This window comes from Chionomys nivalis, chromosome X (genome assembly GCF_950005125.1).
Source record: "Chionomys nivalis chromosome X, mChiNiv1.1, whole genome shotgun sequence".
Taxonomy (NCBI): Eukaryota; Metazoa; Chordata; class Mammalia; order Rodentia; family Cricetidae; genus Chionomys; species Chionomys nivalis.
In genome coordinates, this window is record NC_080112.1 from 53687259 (window position 1) to 53707180 (window position 19922).

The 19922-nt window shown below is 34.5% G+C and overlaps 1 protein-coding gene across 2 annotated transcripts in view; it reads left to right on the forward strand.

Annotated features, from left to right (window-relative positions):
- Positions 1–19922, forward strand: part of Dmd (dystrophin) — a 2258623-nt gene that overhangs the window by 1684138 nt on the left and 554563 nt on the right. For both annotated transcript variants that reach the window (XM_057760244.1, XM_057760245.1), the window contains one exon: positions 13477–13631. In XM_057760244.1, the coding sequence (XP_057616227.1) occupies positions 13477–13631 (155 nt within the window). The remainder of the gene's footprint in view (positions 1–13476; positions 13632–19922) is intronic.

Below are 19922 nucleotides of genomic sequence, written 5' to 3' on the forward strand. Positions count from 1 at the left end.
TGGCTAGTTGAGAATCACAAATTATTTTAGTAGGGAAAAAGAAATCCAGGGTTTTATTGTATAAAAATAAAAGGTACAATTTTATTATATATGGAAGAGGTAAACTTACATACCAGACAGTGTCCTGTCTAGATATAAATATGTATAATGTTAGAAACTGAATTATTTTATATATGTCAAGCAGATACATTGTGTTATATATATATAAATGTGTATATTAGAGTTATACAAAGTTACTTCTGCAAATCTAATAATTACAAACATTGTCTGAAATCCTCTTTTAAGAGCCTAAATTTGGGCATGCATTTTAAAACTCCCCTTTATTCTCTCCCTAAAGCTGCTACATGAATAAGAAGAATCAATACACTAATAGTAATTTTCTCCTTAAAGTACTTGGAAACTACTAAATTTAAAACATATGGACTATACCTTATATCAATGATGCGGCATAGGCAGTAAAAGGATAACTTCCCCTGCTACTTAGGTACTCTGTATCTAAGGCAGAGTTACCAAGTCTTGTTTGCATTCTTTTACACTCTGATTACAACCTTATTTTGCCTAGGTTTCTGTTCATATTTTAATTTCTTCAGTATTGGAGAATATACTGTGACGACTAGAAAACCACTCCACACACACACAAAAAAAAAATATTCTGGCAAACAGTTTTAAATTGTCTTTGTGGAAATTATAAAATGAACCATAACATAAAAATCTCTGAATTGTTACACTTCCACAAAACAGTAATATTAGAGGCTTTTTTGTATTTTCCTGCCATTTTCTTCCAGCTCCACATTAGTTTTGAAAATCATTGGCCTTAGAGCCCCTGGTAGTTATAAAAACTAGCAATCTTTTAGCCATCAAGAGTGACAGGATTGGTATTCCTCAGAAAGCCACATTTTTATTCCAAAAGTCATGGCACTATTTGACCTATCTTACAACTCTCTGGGAAAAAATAAATTTAAAACGAACCTATGCATAGAATCTAGCCTTAATTTGGGCTGACTTAGAGCTATGTCCCCAGAAAAAGGCAAACATTCTTTTTCATGGTACGTATCATTCTGTGGCAGCTATTTACAAGGCATCTTACACTGTAGTGATGTTCATTGAGAAAGCTTGGAGAAAAACTTGAAATGGGCATCTGGGAATTGAGTTGTCCATATGGAGACTTCAAAAGCTCTGACATATTTGTGGAGAGTGGAGAGGGTCTTTGGCATGCCTTCATGAATACATATGTAAAATAAATATAAAAATTATAAACAGGAACCAAATGGAAATACTGGCTTTGGAAAAACAGCCGTAAGGAAAAAAAAACCGCATAAGTGGTCAATAAAAATAATACATAAAGCAAAAACTGACAAAAATGAAGTGATTGTTCAGCTCATTTTTAATGACAAGTGAATATCTGGAAATATAAATAGAGGCACTTAAAATCACTAAAATTTGACAAACTCTACACAATAATAATTCACATAACTCTCCAACATATTACCAACAGATTAAAATTCTATAATTTAAAATTTCTAAAGAGTATGAAATAAAATTAAAAATAATTAGCTGCAATGTTCGCAAATATCAAAATAGTGAAGAGAAGAAATGTAATTAAGCAAAATGAAAATAAAAATACAAAATACTTAGGCATCTGAAGAATGAAATGTGTCATTCTGAGGAAAAAAAAATGAAGAAAACTAGCTTGCCAAGTTTTATATTATTTGAAGAAGAAAATCCTAATGTGGATGTTGGTGAAAAGAATGAAAGGAAAAATAAATTCAATACTTTTTGCTAAAATAATTTAAATAACAGAGAAAGAATGTTTAATTTTTAAATTTTAAATTTTTATTTTTTAATTTTAATTTTAATTTATAAATTTTTTTTTTTTTTTGGTTTTTCGAGACAGGGTTTCTCTATGGCTTTGGAGCCTGTCCTGGAACTAGCTCTGTAGACCAGGCTGGTCTCGAACTCACAGAGATCCGCCTGCCTCTGCCTCCCGAGTGCTGGGATTAAAGGCGTGTGCCCGGCTTTAATTTATAAATTTTAATTTTAAATTTTCAAATTTTTAAATTAAAATTTTCAAATTTCAAATTCTAAATTTAAATTTTTCAAATTTCAAATTCTAAATTTAAAATTTTCAAATTTCAAATTCTAAATTTAAAATTTTCAAATTCCAAATTTCAAATTTTTAAATTTTAAATTTCAAATTTTTAAATTTCAAATTCCAAATTTCAAATTTTTAAATTTTAATTTTTAAATTTTAAATTCTAAATTTTAAACTTTAAATTTTATATTTTAATTTTTAGATTTTTAGATTTTAAAATGAAATCTTTAAATTTTAAATTTTGAAGTTTTTAAATTTTATAATTAAATTTTAAATTTAAGATTTTAAATTTTTAATTTTTAATTTTTTAATTTTCAAATGAAATTTTAAATTTTTAAATGAATTTTTGCTATGAATTATAAAATTGAATTTAGAAAATATTATGAAAAAATGAAGAAATAACACAATTAATTGTAATAGTGTAATATTGTAAATCAATTGTTACAATATTATATATATGTGCAAACAACTTAATAGATTTACAATATGCAAAATAAGCCAAGTACAAAAAGACAAACATCCTATTATATTACATGGATTTAGATATGGAATTTAATCCCTACAAACTTATACAAGTGGAGATAAGAACGGTGGTTACAAGAAGTTTATTGTATTGTTGTGGGTATCATGTCCCAAGTTTCAGAAATAATAATTAAATCCTCCATGTTTATTATACAACATGTTGATGTGTTTAATAATAAAACCATTGCATGCCTCTAAGTGTTTTTAAAACCACATTTCAAATGCTCTAATACAAAAACTGAACAACATATGAGATGCCCTCATATATCAAATTTCTAGATTTCATCATTTTTTGTGTTGTGTAGTATCCCATTGTGTAAATGTACCACATTTTCCTTATCCATTCTTTGGTCCGAAGGGCATGGAGGTTGTTTCCGGGTTCTGGCTATGACAAACTAAGCTGCTATGAACATGATTGAGCATGATTGTCCTTGTGGCAATATATACCCAAAAGTGGTATTACTGGGTCTTGAGGAAGGTTGTTTCCTAATTTTCTGAGAAATGATCACAGTGACATCCAAAGGGGCTGTACAGCTTGCACTCCCACCATCAGGAGTGCTCCCTTTTCTCACAACCTCTACAACAGAAGTTGTTTTCAGTGTTTTTTATCTTGGCCATTCTTACAGGTGTAAGATGGAATCACAGAGTTATGTTGATTTGCATTTCTCTGATAACTAAGGATGTTGAGCATTTCCTTAAGTGTCTTTCAGTCATTTCAGATTCCTCTGTTAAGAGTTCTCTGTTTAGGTCTGTATTCCATTTTTTTTTATTGGATTTTGTGTTCTTTTTATAACCAATTTCTTGAGTTCTTTGTATATTTTGGAGATCAGACCTCTGTCTGATGTGGGGTTGGTGAAGATCTTTTCCCATTGTATAAGCTGACATTTGTCTTGTTGACCGTGTCCTTTGCTTTACAGAAGCTGTTCAGATTCAGGAGGTCCCATTTATTAATTGTTTCTCTCAATGTCTGTGCTGCTGGGGTTATATTTAGGAAGTGCTCTCCTGTGCCAATGCATTCAAGTGTACTTCCCACTTTCTCTTCTATGAAGTTTGGTGTGGTTGGCTTCATGTTGAGGTCGTTGATTCATTTTGACTTGAAATTTTTGCATGGCAATAGATATGAATCTATTTTCATTCTTTTACATGTTGACATCCAGTCCAACACCATTGCTAAATATGCTTTTCTTCATTTTATATTTTTTGCTTATTTGTCAAAAATTGGGTGTTTGTAGGTATGTGGATTGATATTTAGGTCTTCGATTTGGTTCCCTTGGTCATCCAGTCTGTTTTTATGCCGATACCAGGCTGTTTTCTGTACTGTAGCTCTAGAGTAGAGGTTTTAGTCAGGAATTGTGATACTTCCAGAAATTCTTTTATTGTACAGGAATGTTTTGGCTATTCTTAGATTTTTGTTTTTCCATATGAAGTTGAGTACTGTTCTTTTGAGGTCTGTGAAGAATTTTGCTGGGATTTTGCTGGACATTGCATTGAATCTGTAGACTGCTTTTGCTAAGATTGCCATTTTTACTATGTTAATTCTACCTACCCAAAAGCATGGGAGATCTTGCCACTTTCTGGTGTCTTCTTCAATTTCTTCCTTCAAAGATTTAAAGTTCTTGTCATAGAAGTCTTCCACTTGTTTGGTTAGAGTTACTCAGAGATATTTTATGCTATTTTTGGCTATTATGAAGGATGGTGTTTTTCTGGTTTTTTTCTCAGCCCATTTATCATCTCTGTACAGGAGGGCTACTGATTTTTTTAAAGTTAATCTTGTATCCTGCTATATTCCTTAAAGTGTTTAGGAGTTGTAGAAGTTCCTTGGTAGAATATTTGGGGTTGTTTCTATAAACTGAACTTTTGCCATCATGAGTACTAGCATTTGAATCCCAGCATCCATGTGTCAAGCTGAGTGTCCACTAATTGCCTATCAACCTCATTTAAAAAGATGAGGGACAGGATCACTTGGACTTGCTGACTTCCAACCTAGTCAAGAAAAGCAATCCAGATTCAGGGAGAGACCCTATTTCAAATGCATAGATATGCAGTGTTAAAATATAACATCAATCACCATCTTCTGGTCTGCATATGCATGTATGAAGTTGCATACACAGCACACACATATACACACATACACACTCACACACATGTGCACATAAACACAAAAGCATAAAACTTTAACATATTTCAAGAAAGCATAGGGGTACAAAATACTGTTAGATGATATCTTTTTAGATGCAGATTAAAAATAAATGTAATAAAAGACACACAAATTATATTTTATCAAAACTAAAACTTTTTTTTTTGTTTGAAGTGCCAATAACTTAAAAGATAATCTTCAGGAAAGGAGAAAATATTTTAAATGGTATCTGTGATGAAGAATATATTCAAAAATATTTAAACTCTAATAACTCAGTTACAAAAATACAAATAAATGACCCGGATACAGAAATTATTTTAATAGAAAAAATTTCGGAAATAGAAAACATTAAATAAATCATAATATTGTTATCATTATTGATGAGAAAACATAAATGAAAAACAATGAAATAGTACTTTACACTCATTAGAATAGCTAAAAAAAGAAGTCTGACTATGGGATGTGGAATAATTGGAACCCTTGTATATTTGATGAGATTTTTAAATGATGAATATTTTCAGATTTGATTGTACACACCTATAATCTCAGCAGTTGACACAAAGAGTCAGAAGGATCCCTGAAAGTTCCAGGCCAGTATGGGCTATATAACAAGTTCCATGTCAGGATCGCTATGGACCTCCACCAGAGTTTCCTCTGACTTTGTCCTGCCAAGGCCCAGTCCAACATCTTTCAGGTCCTCAGCTGGCCTGAGTTAGTGGGAGCTCACTGAATCTGGACTGACAACTGGGGAGCATAGGACAAGACTAGCCCCTCCCTGAATGCAGGCAACAGTGGTGTGGTTTGTGCAGTATGTGGAGTCATGGCAATGATACCAGGATCTAATTCTAATGCATGAACTGACTTTGTGGAGCCCGTTCTCTATAGAGAGACACCATGCTCAGTCTAGGCATGGTGTGAAGTCGGGGAGGGGCTTGACCCTGCCTCAACAAGCTGATGGGACAGAATTCATTGACTTCACAGGGGAGGCCTTACCCTCTTTGATGAGCATATGGGGGATATAGGATGAGAGAAGTGGAGGGAAACTGGGATTGGATGTAGAACGGAAGGAAGGAAGGAGGGAGTGAGGGAGGGAGGGAGGAAGGAAGGGAGGGAAGGAAGGAAACAAGTTTCATGACAGCCAGAGCTATGTAATGAGACCCTGTCTCAAGAAAACATACAAATGAATGAACAAATTGGGAAAATAAATAAACTGTGAAAACAATGGGAAAATATTCAGCAGTTTACAATAATATAAATATTAGCATTCTATTGCTAAATATATACTCAAAAGGAATAAAAATAGACACAAACAATTTGTACAGAAGTCCATGGTAGTATTAACCATTATATCCAGAAAGCATAATCAACCCATCTGTTCATCAACAAAGGAATGCATAAACAAAATGTGGTACATCCAAAAATTAAATCTTCCTAAATGATAAAAATTAATTATGATGCTAATACTAGAACATAGATAAATCTCAAAGTCATTAAGCTAATTGATATAACCCAGTCAAAAATATAATTGTCTCTATTGGCATATATATAATACAAGAAATAACTGGGGATGAAGAAAATGGAGAGTGGAAAATTACTATTATTAGTATTAGGTTTTATTTTATAGAGAAGAGACTGTTCCAAAATCAGATTATAGAAACAGTAACACATCAATGTTAATCAATGAAAAAAAAAACGCATACTATTTTAATGGGTATATTTAATAGGTGGATTGTGTAATGGTAAATCTGCTTTTAAAATTATATAGGCATATCAATGAAGACTACAGACAGATTTTTGTCTAGGTTTTAAAAGTGCAGATATGTAATCCCATGACAAGAGAGACTTGTGAATGTAATCTCTTGTAGGACACTCATGGGATTTGAAAAGTTACCTAGAAATTCAGAGATGGTGGCACAAGAAAATGATACTTTCTGGGGATTTCTGATGTTCTTTTGGGGCTGGTTCTACTGGACCCCTTCTACACACTCTCAACCAGACTTCTCTTAGAAGCCTGGGGTATCTGGATGACTTGTTAATTACAACACTGCTTTAAGCCTTTTAATAAAGTCAGCAAATTAAAGTGAGAGCTCAAATAAAGAGAATGCTTTCCAAAATGTCATAATGAAATTAAGGTAATGAAACACTTGGAGGACTCTCCTCCCTTCCTTTTGTATAAAACTTCTTCCAAAGAAGCTGGAAGAGAAATGGGGCCTGAAAGTAAAGAGGGGAAAAATAAATTGTGTGCCATTAGTTTAATTATAAAAATTCATTACATGAAGCCATGTAAGACAGAAAATAATGGAACTCTAATGGGTTGGCCGATAACCCATTTACTAGCCTGCTCTCAGCTTGTAGTCATTGTGGAAAGGACAAAAAGTAGCAGCACTGGTATGTAACCCTCAGAGCTGTTGAAAGATTAATCATTTCCAGTAAGCTGGAAAATGAGGGCCATTTTCTTAAATAGTATCCTGTATGGAATGTTACCTAGTGAAACAGAATTGTTTGGTAATGTCAAAGGTTTAATAGATGAGTCTTAGAGTTAATGGTGAGAGGCTTTACATTTGAAATAGCTTTCTTGCACATATTTTAACATTTCTATTATAAATCCATAAAGGATTTTTATAGGTCATTTTAATTCACACTGGAAAGAACAGAATTAACTTTACTTTCCCCAATAAAGATCTTCAGAACATTAATTCTTATTTATAGCTAAATTGTTTAATTTTTAAAGAACCAAAACAAATGTTTTTTATGCTTCCTATGAACACCTTACTGTAGTTTGCACAATAATTTTCCAAAAATGTTATAATCATTAAGAAAGCAGTTTTGTGTTCTTCAAAGTTCAAGTACAGCAAATATAATTGCTTTCATTAAATTTATTTATATGTAAACATATGTTATCCATCTAGATTGAATTCTGAGCCCTGATACCTGCACTTTGTGATGTCTTTCACTGACTTTACCATCTTAAAAAAGTGTCATAACTTTAAGAACTTTTGTATTGTTAAGTGAAAAGTTACAAAATTGCAGCAGAAAAGAAACATTAATAAAAGCTGAAAGTGGATACATAGGTGTGCTACTTATGTTTGTGGTATGTATTAGCAGAGGGAAGGTTGGAATTTTATTCTTTATGTAGCTTAAACATTTTACACAGAGGCACATCAAAGGTAACATTTTCATTGCAAAAATTTAACTCAGACAGTTATATGTAGGTTGAAGGCCAGTTTGAATGTAGAAAAAGTGAGTTAACTAACTGTCGTTGCAAAATGTGAGCAAAAGATGATGAGGACGTAAATTAACGAAAGAGAAATGAAGGTGGAAATTTAAGGAATAAGGGAACTTCATGATATATCTACTTTGCAGGTAGATGTAACCCCTTTCTCCATTTCTAGTTGAGAATCAGTTTAAAATCAGAAGGAATAGACAATTGAATCAGATACAAAGTTTATAAATAATAATATTTAATAGACAGGCAAAAACACCTTACATTCTATAAGAGAATAGAGAGAGCCAAGGAAAGAAAAACCTTCCAAGGAAGTGAGAGTAGTCGATAGTACCTGCTAGTAAAAATCAATTAAAAGACAAGTTTCTGACTTCCGAGAGGTACAGACCATTGGTAACAAAACCAGTTAACTACTTCCTTCCAAAAGTTTCAGTAACAACCTTGAAATGCAAGTATCCAACAAAAATAAGTATGCATTGCCTGTTTATTAGGTGTCAACTTGAGAAATTGAGAGGGGCTTCAGATGGATTGTAGTAGCTGTGCTACCACGTGTCATTTCAATATCCTCTAGCTCAGATCATTAAGCTGGCTGAGGGCAAATCAGTCTTACGGTGGTGGGGACATATATGCACTGAAAACACACTTTAAGCCTCTGGTCCCATTAACTTCTTCTTCGAATTAGACGAAGCAACATGGTCAAGATCAACGTTATGGTAAGATGCTAAACTTAGCCTTCTGTGGGAGAAACTTCGGAGTTTGCAGGCAGAGATAAAGTCAGTGAGATGATTTAGCAAATAAAAGTGCTTATCACCAGGCCTGATGAACTAAACTCAATCCACAGGACCTGTCAAGGTGGAAGGGGCCTCTGACCTCAGCATGCATAGAACATTTTTTAAATTCAAATTTACTTTGATTGTGTTTTCCCCTCCCTCAAGTCCTTCCAGATCCTCCCCATTCCCTACACATCCAACTTTAAGTTCTTTCTCAATAAATAAACAAAAAGAAAATATAACACCAAAATCAATAAAACAACACTCTAAAATAAACGGTGAAGTCCATTCTATTTTGATCAACTGCTCCTGGTTGACATACTCTGTGTACGAGAAAATTTATTTTTTCCTCTCATAAACAGGCTTAAATGACAGTTCAGTGGGTTAACCTTTTGTCTAGCAGCTAGGTGTTCACTCATGTATGCATGTATTTAATCATTTTTAAATATGACAAAATAGTATCTAATAAGATAGAACAAAAACTATCACATCAAAGTTGGATAAGATAAACCAATAGAATAAAAGGGGCCAAGGAAACGGCACAAGAATTGTTCACACACTCAGCAATTCCATAAAAGCAATAAACTGGAAGTCATAATGTAAATGCAAAGGACCTGGGGAAGACCATGAAGGCTCTGTGCATTCTGCTTCAGTCTCTGGGAGTTCATATGAGCTCTGTTCATGGTGATTGAGAGGGCCTTGTTTTCTTGGTGTCCTTCATTCCTGTTGGCTCTTACCGTCTTTCTGCCTCTTCTTCAGTGGTTTCCCTAAGTTCTGAAAGGAAAGAATTGATGAAGACACCCCCAATTACGAATGGGTGATTCAAGGATTCTCACTCTGCATATTGTATGGCTGTGGCCGATAAGATGGTTGAGCCAGACTCTGATCTATGAGTATAGCAGAACCCCTTTAGGGAGTCGTTTTATCACTCCTTTTTGTTTTGTTTTGTTTTTTCAGAGGAGTTTTGGGGTTTTATTGTTCTCTTGTTTTGATTTATTTTTTAGACAGGTATTATTTGGTATTACCCTAAGTCCCTTGGCTATCTAGTGACAGGTTCTTGGTCAACTAAGGAATGTGTAAATTGGGTATGGATTCTATCTCATAGAGTGGGCCTTAAGTCAAACCAGTTGTTGGTTGGTCACTCTCACCAGTTTTATGTTACCATTGCCTTAGCATATCTTGGAAGTAGTACACCATTGTGGATAAATGCTTTGAGGATGTCTTGGTGCTGGTGCTTACATTTCTCCTTACAAAGTGTGCCAATTTTTTTTTGTACCAAAGACACTGGAACATAGTGGTGAAGGTTCTATGTAGGCACCAATTCAACACATCCGTATTCAATGAGTTTTGTGGGTGTTATCTTCAGCAACAGAGCCTTGCTGTCAGTTTATGAAGAGCAACTTATAGTCTTAGCAACAGCCTATCTTGTTTGGAAATTCCCATGGTGACTCTTTGATCAACAATGCAATTAGATGTAACAAAATTCTGGTACTGGAAGCTTTATTTGGTGACAATAGATGGCAGTTGGGATTCTCTCTCTCCCGATTATTTGACAGTTTCATTTAGATCACCTTCATATGTGTATATATTTTAGGGAGTTGTGACTGTTTTAGGTTTCCATACCACTCTTCAAATGTCACTTAATTTTAGCTGTCTATGTATCCCCTGTCACAACTCTCCCTTCCTTCTCCCTCCCTACTTGACCCCCTCATTTCTGTCCCCACTTCCATCCATATCTGCATATTTTATTTCCCTTTCCTAAAGTGATATACCTGTTCCCTCTAGTCTCTGACTCTATACATACCCTTTAAGGGTCTTTGAATTTTTAATTTGATTATTATTGACTTATGAGCTGTGTACATAGTAATAAGATCCTGTTTTCTAATTTCTCGAACAATTTGATTTTGATTTTGCACACTTCTCACAACATGCTTGATGCACAGGCAGAGTTAGTAGCTCCATTCTCTTTTTGAGAAAATAAAACAGAGACATACAAAGTTATTCTATTCCTTAAGATAAAACTGTAAGACAATAAGCAAACAAGGCTTCCTTGGAAAGGGGCTTTTTGTTGCTCCTCATAGGTTATCAGGAGATCCTTTGAGACATTCATTTAGAGTTTCTAAAAGCAAGTTCACTTTGGACAAGTATTCATGTCACTAGTAGGTAAGTATCCCCAATCACCTGATATAAGAAAAGTTTTGTAATAACATTGCAATCTTATTTCTATAGCTATCTACTCTCTTTTATCTTCTAAGGTAAAGAGGAACATATCCAGCTGTTGTGTCGGTACAATGCCTATAAAATAGGAAGCCATTTCTTTTGCATTCAGCAGGGACTCTCACTGTGACCATACATGAGATTTTAATAGCAGTCATGGTAATCATAGCACTAGTAATTATAGTGATAGGTAGTATTTATTTAAATCTTTGATTATGCCAGATAACTTTGTTTTACATGATTTTTTTCTTACAATTTTCTTCCAGGCATTTTCCCACATACTCTTCTTTCAGTGTAGATAAAATATTCACATTTAACAAAGGAGAAAGCTGACTCATGGATAGCTTTTCCTTTTGTCATATAATTATTAAGCAATTAATTCAGCAGGGCTACCCAGCAGGTACATTCTATAACCCACACTTTAACTTGACTTCATATATTTATGTGTATATATATATATTACATATATAAAGTCAAAGAAGACAAACATTAAAATAAAAATTAATACTCAAGATTATTGAGGACTTTCAATATGTTTAAACATAAGAAATGAAAAGAAAATTTTGTATCCTAGGAATTTTCTAGAAAGAGAAACACTCGTGGGATTAATTCACATCCACACAGCTTGTACTTATTATGGGAATCTGCAAAGTAGAAACAGGAACTATTTCTTGTTTATCAATTTATCAATTCTTGGTAAAAAGAAGTATTGAAGAAAGACTGACATGTCACAAGGATAGATTTCAGTTGTTTTGTGATACCAACAACCATGTTCTGTGTCAAAAGAGACTCCCTCTCTTCCTCTCTCTGTGGTTACGTCACTCTATTTCCTCTCTTCTGCTTTCACAGCACTTTAGTATTTTAATAATACCTCAATAAGCTGAACCTATTTGCTCTATACAATAAGTGCTACAATTTAGCTGATTCCAAAATAGAATATTCTAATTAAGTGAGAAATGGTGGATTACATAAAAATTCTAACTTTGTGAGGGATAGAAGTCCAAACAAATGCATTGAATTTTACCAAAATACCAAGATTTTCTTTTGTTCATATAAACATCATGCTAAGACAAAACAAAAAAGGTTAAATAAAAATGTCTCTTACTTTCAGAAACTTCTATGATTATTTTTCTTCTGTTCATACTGAGTTTTTAAAAATGCATTCTGTTTTGCTGTAAGAAAAAACATGGTTGTCTTTATTGTTTGTTTAGGCACTAGGGATTGGACCTGAGCCTTGAACAAGAACTCTACCACTGAGTTACAGCCTCAGACCAATCATGTTCTCTTTACCATGATTATTATACACATTATTGGTTATTTTCTAATATCATCTTGAGTAAATATTAAAATTAGTCTTTTGGTGAAATTTTTTTAATGTTATAATACACTTACCTTTTTGAATATTTTATTGTTGTAAAAAATAATAAGTGCTATTATGGGGTCACTTGGTGTTTATTGCCAAATTGTTATAATATTATGTTTCCAAAAATAGAATGTACGGATTTCACTAGTCTTCCCCTATATGAAATTTGGTCAACTATCATCAAATTATACCTTCTTGACTTAATACATTTATATTACTTGGAAGTTAAGTTTTTTTCTTTTATAAAATGACTTTATTCTTCCACTTCATTTCATTGCCTGTTCATATTTCTCTATTCTTGCACCTATACCTTCCCCCTCCACACTGTATTAAGCATAAACTTCTTAACACTTTAATTCTACCTTAATGTGTAGATCTCGCCAACATGTGGGTGTGGTAGCCTGATATGCTTCCATATGTACATGACCTTGGGTGACTTCTTTCCAATGAAGAAATGACTGATTGGATTACACTCAACTGTCAAAAACAAACAAAGAAAAACTCTTCAGTTTTTTTGGTTTAGAAATAGTTTTATATCTTGCCTTGTATTCGAATATTAAAGTAGAGGATCTTTAAAGTATTTTAATCCTTCAGAAACTGTGTGGTAACAGTCCTCTTTTTGTCCAGCGTTTTCAGTATGCAGAGTTTGTTAAATGCCAGTAGATGGCACTAATTACATAAACAATTCAACAAGTTAATGAAGGGAGGAGATGCATGTTTTGTGGCAGATAACACTAGATGTGTGGCGAATGATTTGGCTCTAGACCTTCTTTGGGACTATTCTGCAGATGATACTAGAAACATCCACATGATTTTGTTCTATGTCACATTCTAAGCAATTACAAATGAGTCTTTTATAATTTATTCTTTCCTATGATTAAAAAATTAAGCTTGTTTTATTACCACCTTATTGGTACTAAATTGAAGTATCTGAACGGAGTGGATGCTTAAGATCCTGCATTTGAAATCTCATCATGGAAAGCATGTTAATTTACATCACCATTGTTGACTGACTCACGTGACAGGTGACTTGAAGAGACACTCTGTGATCTGAAGAATCAGTAACTATTTATGAAATATTTAGAGGTATCCACCTAGGAACATGAAAAGCTGGATGAAAAGTGATAATTTTTTTCCTATGCACATCTATAGCAGTTGGCCAAAGACCTCCGCCAATGGCAGATAAAGGTGGACGTGGCTAATGATTTGGCACTGAAACTTCTTCGGGACTATTCTGCAGATGATACCAGAAAAGTTCACATGATAACAGAGAATATCAATGCTTCCTGGGGAAATATTCATAAAAGGTAAGAACTACTTTGTATCTCAAATAATTTGTCAACTGTAATGAAGGGGCAGTTACTCCGCCTGGACAGGACTGCTCTGTTAAACTACAGTTGGGGATAATACGAGATGACAAATGCTAACTCAACTCAAAAGCTTGGCTTTGCTGTCCTGTTTTAATGAGGAGAAGACTGGCATTTGGTGAAGTGAAATTATTTGCCCCCAATAACAAAGACAATGGTGGAGCTAAGCAATTAATCAAAAACAAAACCAGAGAAGAGCAGTGGAAGTGGCTGGGGTCAAGCTCCCTCTGGAGGTCATATGTTAAGTGAGCTGCTTCCTCCACTTTGTCCCCAGCTTTGAATGTTTCTACCTCCTTCCTATAAAGCAACCAATTTTGAACTGAGTGGTTGATCCATTGATGAAATAAGCAACTCTCAATGACTAGATTCGCCAGCTACCAACCAAGACTTGATATGCAAAGCATAACAAAAATTAACTGCTCTTAGAGGTACTACCTCTTCACATTAGGTCCCATCTTCTTATCAATTATTTTAACCCTGTTGTGCTTTTTTTACATTGATGCTTACTCTATTAATAAAACATGAATCTCATAATTAATTATTTTTTATTTGTCTCACAAATGAGTCTAAAGACAATGAGGGCTAAAATTGTCCCCTTTTTTTGACACAACCACTCATGCTAAAGCAGATTATAAAATAAGTAGTTGGTAAATAATGATTCTTTTTGCACGAAGTTTTACCTTGAGTGTGCTGCTATAGATTAATTATTGTTGGGCTCTTATTTTTAATTGTGCATGAAAACAGAGGCAAAAAAATTGTACCTGTATAATGAGGAGCAGGATAACAGAGAAAAGTAAATCCCATGAATTACCAGAAAAGTCAGTTAGGCAATTCTAATTTGGAGAAAAATCTTAGCATGGAGGGGAAAAATAAAATAGATTTTAAACTACGAGAAAAAAGTCTTAGCAGTAATGAGCTATTTATATGCAAACCTGAACTAGGGATGGAAAGTGAAAATTCCTAGGGAATTTGATTAAGCTCGTGACCATAGAAATGAAGCACTAAATTCCAGAAAGAAGATTCAATCTAAAGTTGAAAAGATACACTGGAACCCTATCCAAAGGACCCCAGTGAAGAAAGAACACGTTTTAATAAGGGACCAATACTAGGGGAAAACTTTGGCCTAGTTCCTCTTTCCTCTCAGGACAGGGTCTAGGGTCAGTCTTCTGCAAGTGCCGATGTTTTAACTGTTTCGTTAACCAGGACGTAGTAGGTTTGGAAAGAAGTATCCAAATGAAATCAACTGGTACTAAAAAGTTAACCATTAGATCTCCGCAGGAAACACTGAAGCTTGTCAAACAGAGAAGATGTCAAACAGAAGTTTCTTTGGGTAAGGGAGTTAAGATCAAGTAGTAATGTGGTGAATTTATGGGATATAAACTACGAATGGACGAGGAGGAAAGCTTCTTGCTCATGATAGAAAATTAGAGATTTGGGAGTTGGTCTATTCTATTTACACTGTGATTTTCCATGGGCCCTTCTTTTCATAATTTCATGATCCATAATGTTGTATTTGTCTCAGGTCTTTCCTCATGTTAGAAAAGTCTTTGGATTCTTTGGGAAAATGGCTTTTAATTATGGTTTGTAGGCTTCATTCCTTAAAAACTACATTCTTACGTCAGGCAGTTGTGGTGCATGCCTTTAATCCCAGCCCTGGGGAGGCAGAAGCAGGAGGATCTCTGTGAGTTTGAGGCCAGCATGGTCTACAAGAGCTAGTTCCAAGATAGGCTCCAAAGCTACAGAGAAATCCTGTCTCTAACCTCAATCTCCAAAAACAACTACAAAAAAAAAAAAACCCAAAAAACAAAACAAAAAACAAAAACCTACCTACTTAGGTCAGGCAGTAGTGGCACATGCCTTTAATCCAGCACTCAGGAGGCAGAGTCAGGTGGATTTCTGTGAGTTTGAGGCCAGCTTGGTCTACAAAACAAGTTTCAGGACTGCATGTTACACAGAGAAACCCTATCTCAAAAACAAAATAAAAAAAAAAAAACTGCCTACTTAGGGATGAATAAATACTTACCCAATGAGTAAATAACAAATTCAATGTTTTCATCTCTGTTTATATTCTCAGCCCATGCACAATCTACAGTTCACCAAGCTACTTTTGATGAATGTCTCAAGTATCTTCCCTGCTTTTATCTTTAGCTACTTATACCCTTTGTGATGTGTATCGATCTGTGTGTTTTCAGTCATATGATGATGATGTCCAATCGATATTTTCAACTGAAGACACTCTTCAATTTTTGACCAGTATGTCCTACTGTTTGCTTTCTGTTTTAATTTCCCACAGGAACTTAAAATTGAATAGATCCAAAACTGAACTCATCTTTCCCCTCCACCAAGCTTTTTCTCCAAATGGAACTATTTCCCCCTATGATTCCTAACCAACGAGTACTGCACCTCATTCAGCTGTTTGTTTGGGGAATCTAGGAGACACACTTGATCCCTCCCTCTGCAAATATCATTGTAAGCTTTAGGAAAACTATTTGCTACTTATATATCTTTCAAAGCCAGTCTCTTTTCTCAGTCTCTTCTCCTCTACTACGACGTCTTCTTTAAATTGTGAAAATGGCCATAATTGATTCACTTGTAGCTCTCCTTTTTTCTAACACCTTCTCCATGTAGACTCTGGGGTGTTTTTTATTCACTCATTGAATTCCTGTAGTTCACTTGCCTCCCTATTTTAATGACATTTCTAATTTATTCATTGCTTTTTTCCATTCTGAAAATGCAATACAAATTCTTGTGCATGCTAGGCATATACTCTTCCCATAAGCTCATACCCAGCCCATATTTGTTGATTTTAAAGCACAGTCTATGCTATGTTGTAAGATTTGGCCTTGTCTTAAAATTCTAGCCTAATTGATTGCTCTACTTGGCTCCTTCTCCACCTGGCCTCACACAATTGATGGTGACCTATTTTCACTTCCTTTTAGCTATGCTTTCTCTGTTTCCTGCTGACTAGTACACTTTCTTCATTCTTTGTGTGTTTATGTTCTGCTCATTATCAAGGTCTTAATTTCAATGCTAATTGCTTCAGGAAGTCTTCTATGTCAATCATAAAACCCCACGCTATTTTAGTGTTTATCTCATGACACTATGTTTCAGTATTTGCGGGTTGTTGCTTTCTGGGAATGTTGACTCCTTATTGAATGCACACTAGCAGCTGTCCACCATCATATCACCAAGCACTTAGCTCAGCACACAAAGACTACGCCTGAAACCTGTTCTGATTACATAGGTAAATGAAAAAAGCACTGGTGAGCCCACCAGGTTCTAAATGAGAATGCCAAGTCCAAGGTCACACAGATGGCCCTCATTAAATTTATTGGCTCTCCAAACAAAACAAAAATAAATGAAGATGGAAAGGGGAATGGCAGGGAAGAGAGATGGTTGACAGAGGCAGGAGGTAGATAAGTGGTGTCAGGAAGTCAGAGTAATCAGAACATATCATATAATGTGAAAATATAAACAAATTAAATAAAAAAATTCAACTGTTCCCTTATGACAGTAACTCAACAATGAAATAAACCACATCTATTGAATTTGCTTTTCGGTTCCAAACTGCAATACATTTATCAGAAGTTTATCAAACAGAGGTCAATTGATCTCTTATAGTGAGGCAGTCAGAAGTAGGCAGGTACTGAAATGGATTCAGTGGTTCAGCAGTATCAGCTTCCTAGCATCTCCTCAGAAATGCATACTCTGGCAGGAAGAATAGGAATCAGAGGACATAGTGCTTAAGAAAGCAATAATTCTTCAAAAACTTAATGGCTAACACTGTGCTATGGAATCATGCCCTATGGCTGAGAAGTTGGAGTTTGACTAGTCAATAGAGAATATCTGCCACAATGAGGATGGAAAGATAAACCAGTGAGTTTCCCTACACAACATTAAGTTTCTTGAAGAATTACCACGCAAGTGGTGGACTGGTACGGGGTTATAGTGAAAAGGGGCCAATTGAGCATGATGATTTCTCTGATCTTTATGACAGATTCTGTGATTATCCATTGACTCCTAATCCTTCATATAGAAACCTACACTGTTAATTCACTAAAGTGGGATTTTTTCAGCTTCTTTATGTTGGCATTTAATGCTATGAACTTTCCTCTTAACACAGATTTCACCATGTCCCATAAATTTGGGTATGTTGTGTGGTCATTTTCATTGAATTTTAGGAAGTCTTTAATTTCTCCCTTTATTTCTTCCTTGACTTATTGATAACTCCGGTGAGCATTGTTTAATTTCCATGTGTTTGTGGGCTTTCTGGATTTAGTGTTGCTGTTGAATTCTAGTTTTAAGCCATGGTGATATGATAAGATATACGGGGTTATTCCAATTTTTTGTGTCTCTTGAGGTTTGCTTTGTTACCTAGTATGTGGTCAATTTTTGAGAAGGTTCTATGAGGTACTAAGTAGAAGGAATACTCTTTTATGTTTGGATGGAATGTTCTATAGATGTCTGTTAAGTCTACTTGAGTCATAATGTCTGTTATTTCCCTTATTTCTCTGTTCAATTTTTTGTCTGACTGACCTGTCCAGTGGTAAGAGTGGAGTGTTGAAGTCTCCGACTATAAGTGTGTGGGGTTTAATGTATGATTTAAGTGTTTCTTTTATATATTAGGGTGCCCTTGTATTTGGGGTATAAATGTTCAGTATTGAGATTTCCTCTTGATGGATTTTTCCTGTGACTAATATCAAATGTCCTTCTTTTTCTCTTTTGACTGATTTTCATTTGAAGTCTATTTTGTTAGATATTAGGACAGCTACACCAGCTTGTTTCTTAGGTCCATTTGATTGCAATTTTTTCCCAACCCTTTACTCTGTCTTTGAGGTTGAAGTGTGTTTCTTGTATGCAGCAAATGGATGAATTCTGTTATCGTGTCCAATCTGTTAACCCAAAGGAGATCAAGGGGATACAAATCAGAAAAGAAGTCAAACGCTCACTATTTGCTGATGATATGATAGTTTACATAAGTGACCTGGATCAAAGAATGGATAAGGAAAATGTGGTACATTTACACAATGGAGTACTACACAGCAGGGAAAAATGATGATATCTTGAAATTTGCAGGAAAAATGGATGGAGCTAGAAAACATCATATTGAGCTAGGTAACCCAAACACAGAAAGACAATTATTACATGTACTCACTCATAAGTGGTTTTTAGACATAAAGCAAAGTAAACCAGCCTACAAATCACAATCCCAGAGAACCTAGACAACAATGAGGACCTTAAGAGACATACATGGATCTAATCTACATGGAAAGTAGAAACAGACAAGATCTCCTGAGTAAATTGGGAGCATGGGAACCATTGGGGAGGGTTGAAAGGTAGGGAAAAGGAAGGGATTGGAGCAGAAAAGTGTATAGCTCAATAAAATCAATAAAAAAGAAACCTACACTGTATATTTGATGTGTATCCTTGTACACACTAAACTCTAGAACCTTTTTAAAAATAATTTCCATAATTTTGTAATGTTATAGACATTATCAAAAGTAAATAAAAACAAGAATGCTCTTCATATGATCTTTTGCATTTTGGTCTTGTTGTCTAATAGCTTACCCAGTTGAACACAGAAATGAAGTAAATTATCATCTTCTATGTCTAGATTGCTCTATAAGATAGCTACCAGGCATAGATGTCTATGCACATTTAACTGTTACTAAAAATAATATGAGATTCAGTTGGTTCTACCGGCCATCTTTTAAATGGTTAAGAGCCCTTCTTTGTAATGGCTTCCCAACTGGGGAGTATAAAGAGCAAGACTTTGTATCACTACAGAAAGTTCTATTTACAGCCCTACCACAAAACAGCTTTGCTTATATTACCTAAGCATTTTCATGTGCTTTCCTAATAATTATGTACTTTTTCTTACAAAAGAACAACTGCCACATTTGATCAGTAAATGTTTACTTTACAATACGTTTTGTAACAACTGCCTCTCCTCGTCTCTATTTCTTATTTCATGCATTTTACCCATTTTCTACTGTTAGAGTTTTAAAGCCTAAAAAGTTGTTACTGTGGAAGGATGGCACTTCAGCTTTTGTTTATCATGTAACCTTATGTTAAACAAGCAAGAATGACAATATTGATATTTGGATTGTGGAGAAAAAATGTTACATATTTGAAGAACTTGCTATAGAACGCATTGTGATATTGTGATTGCATAATTTCTCACAATTCAGGTTAGAAACTACTAAGGAACCCTCATGTTGCATCCACTGA